This window comes from Pelodiscus sinensis, chromosome 4 (genome assembly GCF_049634645.1).
Source record: "Pelodiscus sinensis isolate JC-2024 chromosome 4, ASM4963464v1, whole genome shotgun sequence".
Lineage (NCBI taxonomy): Eukaryota > Metazoa > Chordata > Testudines > Trionychidae > Pelodiscus > Pelodiscus sinensis.
The window spans coordinates 111,797,802-111,808,972 of NC_134714.1; the positions used below are offsets into that span (position 1 = coordinate 111,797,802).

At 41.1% G+C, this 11,171-nt stretch overlaps 1 protein-coding gene across 8 annotated transcripts in view; it reads left to right on the forward strand.

The window, feature by feature from the left end:
• NUCB2 (nucleobindin 2) overlaps positions 1 to 10,960 on the forward strand; it is a 57,385-nt gene extending 46,425 nt beyond the window's left edge. For 7 of the 8 annotated variants that reach the window (XM_075928072.1, XM_075928070.1, XM_075928073.1 and 4 more), the window contains 2 exons: positions 6,310 to 6,351; positions 9,728 to 10,960. In XM_075928072.1, coding sequence (XP_075784187.1) covers positions 6,310 to 6,351; positions 9,728 to 9,873 — 188 coding nt within the window. In that variant the 3' untranslated portion in view covers positions 9,874 to 10,960. Of the gene's footprint in view, positions 1 to 6,309; positions 8,499 to 9,727 lie in introns of those variants that run through there. The other variant, XM_075928075.1, reaches the window with a different exon arrangement.
• The last annotated feature ends 211 nt before the right edge of the window (positions 10,961 to 11,171 follow it).

Below are 11,171 nucleotides of genomic sequence, written 5' to 3' on the forward strand. Positions count from 1 at the left end.
TCCCTTGCTGCACTTTAAGCCCATTACTCCTTGTCCTGTCCTCAGAAACCAAGAGGAACAAATTTTTTCCTTCCTCCTTGTGACACCCTTTTAGATATTTGAAAACCGCTATCATATCCCCCCTTAATCTTCTTTTTTCCAAACTAAACAAGCCCAGTTCATGAAGCCTGGCTTCATAGGTCTGTTCTCTAGACCTTTAATCATTCTTGTCGCTCTTCTCTGTACCCTTTCCAATTTCTCCACATCTTTCTTGAAATGTGGCACCCAGAACTGGACACAGTACTCCAGCTGAGGCCTAACTAGTGCAGAGTAGAGCGGCAGAATGACTTCACGAGTTTTGCTTACAACACACCTGTTGATACAACCTAGAATCATATTTGCTTTTTTTGCAGCAGCATCACACTGTTGACTCATAAGTGAACAGTAACTGTAATTGAAGATGAAATGTCACTTATCACTGTTTCCATGCACAATATTCTCTGTAGAGTTCTGTTCACTGTTACTTATGATTATCCATAAAATTAGGAATGTTTGTTCCATTAACATGGAATTCTCATTCACCCTGATAAAATACTGTATATAGTAGGAGGAGAAACTAGCAGAGCACAGACAAAATGGAAAGTAGGGTTAAGAAAGATAAAAAGTGGTGTTTCTGAACATCTAAGGAAATTTAGAATAATGTCCCTGACTTCATTGGAATTTGTGTAACCTAGTTTAACTGATTAAAACATCTCAAACATGCAGAAAGTGTACAATTTTATCTCCACAATCCAGTGAAACTCGAGGGTTTAGTCAGAGATGCTGCTGGCAATTAGGCAATTAGAGATGCTGATGCTGACACCGTTATTAGAGTAAGTACAAACCACTTATACCAAGTTCTGTGTGTGTTTTGGCATAAAACAGATTTCCTTCAAAAATCAATTACAAATATTTTAAATGCTTACTGGACTGTGTGTCCCCGGTATTAGTTAATCAAGATAATTTTGGTGAAAACCATGTAGCTAGTGCAATTAATTTGCCATATCCTTGACTTCAGCAAAAGGAAAGCAGAGAGAAAAAGAAATCTGATCACATCCCTAAGGTTTCCAGTCATTTATGATAACTGATGTTATTCAAGGGAAGGTGAGGAGATAGTGGACACGTTTAGGAGTAAAGTTCACTCAGGAGTTCCCATTTTCAAAAATTGGCTGTTGGTGTTTGTTTATGGATCAAAGGTTCACTTTACCCTTGTTAAGGTGACATTTCAGAAGGGCAAATTAATCTAATCTCCAAAGAATCATGATGATGAACCACATAATCAGAAGGTTTCAGAGGGAAACAAATGTGTGGAAACAGCTAATAATCCAAGAAGAAATTCTGCATGTTGTTGTGTGTTTATAATGTAATTTGGATAGACTGCTCTCATCCTTGCAATTTTGGGGCACGTGCGTGCATGTGCTTTTGCTCCAGTACACAAATAATTGATTCAAGTTGCATAAACTAGGCCATGCAGACTTTTGCTACCAAATCAGACATTTGAAAGAGCTGGCAAAAGTGTCAGGATCAAGGGTCAGAACAGGGTCAAGCTGGAGTCAGAGGAACAACAATGTTCAGAATCAAATTCCGCATTAGGATTGATACCAAGCGTCAGAATCAGGTTTCAGAGTCCAAGTCAGGAGGCGAAGTGTAAATCAAGCTAGGGTCAAAGAAAGGGAGCAGAAACTAAATGAGATCCAACTACGTGAGATCCACACTGTTACCTGGGCAATTCATGGACTATATAAAGGGTGGGGAGCCATGCAGCTGCTGATTGTCAGACTCCTTGATGTAGAGCTTCCTCTGGATTGTATTAGGGATAAAGGGTCAAACGGTCAACTGATAATTATTGCCTTACTGACATGCTTACTGGGGTAACCGGTTAATTGCTGCCCAGCCCAAGTGGAGCACCCTCCCACTCGTGGCATGATGGGCAGGTTATCTGGTTAAACATGCAGTTTAACCAGTTAACACTTTAAATGAGATTCTACATCCCTAGACTGTATCCACCGTGGGTCATGGGCAGTGGAATTCAAGCCACTTATTGCTGCTTAGTGGCAACAGAGTGCTGCCTGTCAGCTTCCTATTCCTGGGTTCAAGACCTAGTAGGCCTTATAAAGATGTCATAAGATCACTTACCAAAAACCTGTTTAAGGGGTTGGTTTTGGTTTTTTGGTGTGAGGACATAGATTAATTCTCTTAGGCCAGGGCTACATGTAAAAATTAGAGCCCAACTATGTTGCACTTTCTAGTGAGGATGACCTCTCTCTCCCCTGTGGATACAGCTAGGTTGACAAAAGAATTTTTCTGTCAGCCAAGCTGCCACCTGTTTGAGGTGGATTAATGAGTTTAATACAGGTTGAACCTCTAGAATTTGGACTTTCCTCATCTAGCAAATCCAGCATCCATAGGTGCTCTGTGGCTCAAGCACTCACAGGGAAAATCCAGGAGCCCTCTGCTTAGCAACTCCTCCTCCACCCACCCAGCACTTCCATATAGCTGATTTGCCCCATTCAACCTCAGGGAAGAAGCAGGGATTGAGGAAGAGACGGGGAGGCTGTGGAGCACTGAGGCCACGGACCTGGAATGGAGCCCCATGACTAGCCACCAGGTACCAGGATCTCAGCCTGGCGGCTGTGGGGTTCCACCACCAGCTGTGGGGCTGCACTCCCAGTCCCCAGCCACTGGGCTCTGCTCTTCCCCCAAGCCCCACCCGCATCCCTACTCCATCAGTACTGCCCACCTACCCTCCCCCTGCACTGCTGCTGGAGTGGAGCCTCCCAGCTAGGACAGCTGCAGCCAGCATTGACCTCCCCTGGTCTGGCAAATTCCCTGGTGACCAGTCCCGAGAGTGCTGGACCAGGAAGTGCAACCTGCATAAAATTTTCTTTGGTTCATGTAGAGAGTGTGTTCACTATTGCACTGCAGCCCCACTGCTGCAACAGCATTGTTGTTTGGTTATAGTGGCTGAAATGTAGGTGTACCCTTAGGGTACATCTATACAGAGATAAAAATAATACCTCCCACAGCTATCCCAGGACAGCTGATTTGAGCTTTCAGGACTCTGGGTGTGGGGCTGAAAAAAAAATGCTGTGTAAATGTTTGGGCCTGGGCTGGAGCCCTAGCTCTGAGACCCTGCAAGCTCACACCCACAGCAATTTTTAGCTCCACATCCCAAGCTCCATGAGCCCAAGTCAGTTGAGCCAGGCTAGCTGCAGCTGGGCCAACCATGGCCGTGACACAGATAATTTATCTTTGTGTAGATATACACTTAGTATTCTTCCTTGTGAAAATGGAGTGCCACAGCAAGGAGTTACTTCAAAACACACGAGTCCCAATTATGGTTTATTTTGTGTCTCTACACACATGCACTAATTTATTTGCAAGCAGATCATTCAATAGACACTGTGGCTATTTTAAAAAAAAACACTTGCTGCAACAATTTAATTTTAAAAGAAATCTTAAGGAAATAGTAAGTTTCATAACCACACAGAGGGGAAAAAAAGTCGTGTAGGGAAATTTTTATACTATTGAAGACACTGACAAGACCCCATCTTCATATCTTAGTTTTAAATCCCCTTCCCGAGACAGAAACTTAACAGTGACCCCTTTAATCCTGTATTGATAGGGAGATGAACTGAATGAGCTAACATTTTTTTCACTGCAACTCCAGATTGTTATGATTCTCCAAAGATGGGGATTTTTCTGCAACCTCCTTTGGAAACATATTCCAGTGCTTATCAGTAATTACCATTACAAAGATTTTCCTAAAATGGAACCTAAATCTTCCATGCTGCATATTAAGCCAATTAATTATTGGCCTACCTATTCAGTGCATGTGGAGGACAGCTGTTCACTATCCTCTTGGCATCAACCTTAACGTATTTCAAGATTGCTAGTAGGCCCCCACTCAGTCTTTTATTCTCCAGACTAAACATGCCCAATTTTTTTCCCCTACAGGTCAGGCTTTCTACACCTGGGTTTTTTGTTTTGTTTTGTTTTTGTTTTTGTTTGGGGGGGGGGGGTTTCCTCTGGACTCCCAACTGGCCACATCTTTCCTAAATTGTGGCACTCAGAACTATACGTAGTATTCCAGCTGAGGCCTCACCAGTGCTGCGTAAATCAGCAGTTACCTCCCATACATATGACATGACACTTATGTTCATACACCCCACAATGAGATTTTTTTTTCATAACTATTACATTGTGGGATCATTTAGTTTGTGATCTATTGCAACACCCAAATGGTTTTCAGTGGTACTTCCAAATAGCCAATTATTTCCCATTTTATAGGTGTGTATTTGATTTTGTCTTCCCAAGTATTTTACATTTGTCTTTATTGAATTTCGTCTTGTTGATTACAGATCAATTCTCCAATTTGTCAAGGTCCTTTTGAATTCTAATCCTATCCTCCGAAGTACTTGCAACCCTTCCCAGCTCGGTTTCATATCCGTTAGTCCACTCAAGAACCCCCACCCTCTCCCTACCTTCAGAAGTCTCTTACCCTGTGTTGATTGGCTGGTCACTCCCAGGGTGGGTGGGATTTTGCATTTTATAAGCTTACTCTCCTAGTAATTAAATGAATATATCCAGGACAGACAGACTTCTGTGGGACCTCCACTAGGTACATTCTCCCAATTAGACTGTGATTCACTGATAATACTCTGAGTCTTTCAATCAGTTTTGCACCTCCCTTATAGTATTTTTTCCAGACAACAGCATTTCCCTAGTTTTCTTATGAGAAAAGCATGTGACAATCTGTCAAAGCCTTACTAAAATCAAGACATACATCATCTACAGTTCTCCCACATCCGCTGTGCCAGCAACCCTATGAAAGGAGGAAATGGGATTGGTTCAGCATGATTTGTTCGTGACAAATCCATGTTGGCTTTTCCTTATAACCCTATTTTCCTCTAGTTACTTAGAAATTGATTGCTTAATAGTTTGTTCCAATATCCTCCCTGGTCTGTAATTTCTCAAGTCCTCTTTTATTTCTCTTCATGAAGGTAGTTATGTTTGATCTTCATGAGTCCACTGGGATCTCGCCAGTCCTCTGAGATGTCCAGGATAATCCCTGTCATTCTGATACTGCTTTTTCTAGATTTTTTCATCATGCACTGCTGACTAAAATATTTATACAAAGTCTCTAACCTGATTTTTCTATTCTGGCTCATGTTCCATTTCATACAAATGCTATGAAATGTCAAAACAAGTGACAAGACATTTCTTTGGAGACATTAAGATTTCAGTGTGGATGCCTACATCAGAAATGACCTTTTCAACAAAATCTGATTTCCATCTAGTGAAGAGAAAGTTGAACGGATTTGTGACTTCCACCTTGTCAATTATCCATCATCGTTAGCTTTGCAAGATACAAAGGTGCATATAGTTAGGTATCCATGATCAGAATTAGTGCCCTTTGGTAACTAGCACTGGGCATTCCTGTGGTTTGCTAAGTACAGGTACAGAAGATTTAACCTACATTAAATTAAGGTAAAACACAATTTTGGAGATTCTGAATCCTGTGCTTAATACATTTAGAGTTTGCTAATATAATCTCTCAGCTCTATAGTAAATTTCCTATATCGTTTAAACAAAAACCTCTCTATTGGGCTGCGTTTGCTGTAGAAGTTCCCCTTACCTTTTGCATTTTAAAATTTTCTGCTTCTGATTTATTCATCCTTGTGGTATGTGGGAGGGGGAGGGCATGAATGAACCTAACTCCTGAATCCATATCAATCCCATTGTTGGGCCAGCAGGGGAAAAGACAACAACAACAACAACAACAAAAGTGAGAATAAACCAACTTCTAGGCTGCACCATAACACACTTGTTAATACAGGTTGGATTTCCCTGATACAGCCCTCTCAGGACCTGAGTGGTCTTGAACAAGGGAGTTTGCTGGACCAGGGAAGTTCAAGCCTTGGGTTCTCCCCAGGCTCTTTTCCTGGCTCCTGGCTCCTGGCCCACCATCTGGGCTTCCCTGCTATGGGCTGCCAGATTGGCTCCACTTCCTGACACTGGGGGTCTCTGGTCCAGGGGTTCTCTGATCCAACAACATCCATGATCCTGCTGAACCGTGGATGTTCCTGGACCAGAGAGTCCCAGACCAGAGAGGTTCAACTTGTACTGTTATGAAACCTAATAATCACACATCAATATCTAAATAGTTTATTTACAGTAAACACATTGCAGGAATACCTACACTGGAATCTTATTTTCTTTTAGAGGTTTTGCTAGTTTGGGATCAGTTTATTTAAGAAATTGACACAGTTCCTTATTTTTGTTTTACAGCTGGAGAACACCCAGTTGGAAATGCACAAAACCATCTTGCAGGTGATCAGCCTTTACCGCCAGGACACATACCAGTTCAAGAAGCAGCCGCTGGAAGTGATCACGTTCAAATTCACCCTTAACCACTTGTGCCTCAACTTTATACCACCTTTATTATTTTGGGGGGTGGGATGGGGGACTTAGAATCAGAGTGAAATATGAACTGCCCACTTTCTTCACTTGCTAGTTAAGTCATTGGGAATGTTACAGCTTTACAATTCAAATTCAACTGATGTTTAAATGAGATGAATTTAATCTTCAATACATCAGTACAAAAGATGATAAGGAGATTCTACAGGCTAAAAAGCGAGCAGGAAGGATGCATGGGAGGAATGGAAGTAGTAACAAAAAGGCAGCATCTCTCCATTTTCTTTGAGCAAATTTCCAACAGCTCAGTACCTGGAGCATAGAAGTCCTTATTACCAATCGTTATTAGGCATTAATCAGAAACTTGCTTTCTGAAGAAGTAAGGAACTGGACTAGAGATCCAGCTAAATCCTATCTCATACCAAAACACTTTCCAACAGCAGAATTTAGTTCCATGAAATGAGGTCTACAGTTTCCAATAATGCTAACCCTCTTCTCCTTTGAGACCAAATAAAAACAAAAGCTGCTTTGATTAACATTCAGGAAATCTGTACTTTTAGAAATCTGCAGCAAAGACTTCTGGAACAGTGAATGCATCTCATGTTTACAGATACCTATGAACTTCACTATAAGCCTTCAGACAGAATACTGTACTTAAGGGGCATTGATTTGAACCTTCCTCATTGTTAAGATGAACAGTGTAGTAGCTGGGTGCTCATCCTGCAGACTGGCTATTAAGTCCTTATTCTCATCCTTCTTTCTTTCATTATCATCTAGAGGCTCTAAGCATTTTGCAAGCTATTAAAATGGGGGGGTTTTTTGGTTGATGGAAAAAAAATATTGTGAGAAGTAGAAAAGGACTCTGTCTTTTTGTGTGTGTGAGCAAATTATCCTACCTCTTGTGGTAAAATCTTCCTTTCAAAACCCACAGTATGTTTCAAAACTTTTTCCAGACATGACATTGACTGCTAAGAGTCTCAGTGGTTTCACAAAGTTAGTGCTCATTGGTTTTACAATAACCAGTATCATTTTATGAAATTTCCTGAACAGGCACATGTCATGACTGTATATTTTTGGTATTAGCTTGAAGCCTGTTTGGTACTAATCCAAGCTTTTACAAGAAATTATTTGTTTTACCTGTGAATTTTGCTAAGATGTGGAAAAAGATCCAATGTGTATTTCAGACCTAAAGGAAGCATCATAAAGCCCACACTCAGTCTCTTTAACATCAATGTTATTTTCTCCTTGTAGAAAGCTAGCGCTGATTTTAGACATCAGCACATCCCTTCCTCTAATCAGGGTCATTCAGATTTCCTTCCCGTTCTATAGCTACCTGCCAACAATGTGACGATGTGGAAAGGGTCAGCTTTTAAATAAAACAAAGTCAGTCTCTGTTCTAGAGAGATCCATGCTAGCATGTGCCATACTAACTAGAGAAGGAAAGATGCGCAAAGCAGTTGAAGCAGTTTTTCCACAGAAGAACTTTCAGACATTTGTTTAGTAGCATTAGAGATTAGATATCCTCTACCCCTCTGCTAATGCAGATTTCTTCCTGCAGGATGGACCATATTCCTCCTCTCCAATTTAGTTTTAAATAACTTATGTCTTTCCATGGGAAACAATTCCACATGGCCTAATAGAACTTGCTTGTCAGGATAATTTTCCTAATGATCAGTTTTGATTTTTCCCCCCTCCATTTCACCTTAGTTGTTTTTAGGCCACATATCCTTTTCTCCTGGTCAGTGACACTGTTCTAGCAGTGGTAGCTTTCTCCCCTCTCCTCATCTCTGCATAGTTTGCTCAAGATATAGATCATTTTAAACCTTTCATCAAATCAATCCATTAAGGTCTTTGGTCTTTCTTTGTTACTTTTACGGCAGTTTGGACCAATAATAATAATAATAATAATAAAATCAGGAACTGAATTACATTTCTGCAGTTCCAACCTCTTGCTAGGAATCCACCCATAAAAGAGGCCTGGGCAGTTGTAACCAGATCCAATAGAGTCACAGTAGCAGGGCAGGACACAAGGAAAGGGCACTGGGACCCTAGATTTAGCACAGGACCTTCTTCAATGGACGATCCTGGCATTGGGTGGGTAAGCTGATTCTTCGAAGGTGTAGTTCAACCAAACTGTTCAAAAAGGATTGACAAGGAGAAACTTGAAAAGGTTTATTCCCTCCTCCACATGGATTTTATTCTAGACGAGAGATCCAGTCGTAAGTTCGCATAACACCCAAAATGAAGGCACTGTAATCCTTGTCTGAGGGCCCTCGGCACAACTGTAATACAAGTAATAATAGGTCCTCTTTGTTAAGTCTTTGCCATCATAGTTGTTTACAGTCCTCACCAAATCAGTATATTGGGTACAATGAAATACAGACCTCTTTTTACATGAGCATTAAAATGAGATTTGCCACAGTTCATACCTGCACCCTGGAGACGCATATGTGATGGCGCGTCGGGGTTCCTCCGACTCCTGCACCCCTGTAGTGGCACAAACAGACTCCACCAGCCAGTAGAATAGAGGGAGTTTATTCCTTCTCCAGGATACAGCACATCATAGATGTAATCCAGTTACAGGGCCAGGCCTAAGATGCCTCAACCCCCCTTGAGATGGGGGAGACTGGGCTCCTAAATCTCAGCCCCCTAGTTTAGGCTGCTTTCTCCATAATTCCAGACAGAAACTAAAACTCTCTTCCAGCCCTGCCCCCCAGCCAGGTGTTGGTCTCCGCCTTCCTCCCTTTGTCTCCCTCCCTGGGAGGCTGAGCCTGGGTGTCTAGGTTAATACACATTTGGGAGAGTCAGTGAGAATCTCACATCACAGCGCAGGTGGACCCCGGGTCACAGAGCAGACAGCACCCCCACTCCACCACAGCTTGCTCTAAGCTTAATCACTGCTTCACTCAAACTAGATTTTTCTCGTGTTTAGGGTAAATGGCCAATATTACACCACTGGTCAAACCCTATTTGAAGGGCAGTATCTATGTAGTTATGATCGGATATCCGATGATCTGATTATAATAATGTCTTATTTTTGTGTCTTGGAAAGATGGGTGTTATGTAGGTGTGCAGCAATTTTTTTTTTCCAACCCTCAATCATCTAGGTATAAATAAACACAGTGGTATCTAAGTGCTAAACGTAGATGCTTCCGTACCTTTGTGTCTGCCACTGCAGTTGTGACTCCCTTGACGCAATGATGCAGGGAGAGCCCAAATTTTTGTTTGTCGCTTTGTTGTGGGGTCACCATTTTTCTGCATGCAAAAATCTCTCAATGGTTTTATCTTGCAGCTGCATCACTCTATGCCAGCCAGCAGGGTGAGCTCCCACCTGCCAGTAAAGCAGTGCACATGGTCCCATCAACTCCTGTGGGTCTGCTGTCGTCATCAGTTTTCTTGTTATACAGTGTTAGCTATTTACCTTCTTTACATAAATAGACTTTAAAAAAAAAAGATATAAAAGTTTACAGGAAACAGGCCATTTTCCCCTCTCTCAATTGTTGAATCAAATCCAGCTCTAGTCAAAGCTCACCTACTGAAAACTGCTTGATCTAAAATGTTCATGATGTTAATTAACTTGCTAATGGACAATGGTTTACATTGCACAAAAATTTACCTTAATGAGCCCCTTTTTTGCTGTTTGCAAAGAGATCAAGGAGTGAATGGACATAGAGACTGAATTTGCTCTCAAAAAGTTACCCTTCAGGTCAGAGTTTGGCATATTAGTAAGGTATACATGAAAAAGCTTGTCCTACTGCTGCCCATATAGCACCTTTTCTTGGGTTAAAGAGCAGTCAGTCTGGCGCTGTTTTCCCATACTAAATTCGCTAAAGTATTTTTTGTAAAAACAAGATAAAATGATACTTTGCTCCAAGTTCTCACTCTGCCAGGAATCCTTTGCTTAGAAAGAGGTTGTGCTGGGAGCCTGAAACAATGCCCATAAACACAATGTTTGATTGACTTGGAGCTTGCTACTTTAATTTCTGCTGTTTCTTGAATTGAATTTTTATTGGGGATGCTCTCTCATGCATGGGGCTGACTAAAAAGTATTACCTACTTCAAGCATATATCTCAACTGAAAATGTTATCACCATGGTACTGATTTCTGAGAAGCATTTCAAGATCATAGGTATGAATGAAGAATGGAGCTAAATGAGAAAATAGAAAGCGATAAGGTGTCTCATTCTAGCTTTTCAAAGATGTACCAGGGATTGAAATGTCATAGATACCACTACTTTAAGGCGTATTAGGTTTTATTATGTCTTAAAAGCCATTAAAAGAAAATGTAATGCAACTTGGTTTTGGCACAAATTCCAATACTCTAAAGGATGTAAACATCGAGTTTCATATTTTTATTTTACTTTATTTTGGGGGACAGAGGTGTGGGGGAAAAAGAAAAAGGATAGGTTGGTGGTTGTTGTAAAAATTCATATCCTCCAGTGCAATATTTGTAGAAAAAAATGGTTGCCCCCCTCACACTTTGTATAGATTAGATTTTAATTGGATTAAATTGAAACAACTGAAAGCAAGATATCTAGTGTTTCCTTTCTACGAAATTGTGCCTGTGAAAGTGGAGTGGATGACAAAGGGAGTCAAAGGAAATAACTTGCACGTTATTTGCCTCTCTTGATGAAGGAGGCAAGTTAGTCAACAGAAAGGACCTAACAGCTGAGAATCTGATGTAAAGCCACAACTGCTAGAAAAGTTACAGTTAAGGCTGAAAAATCTATTTTGGA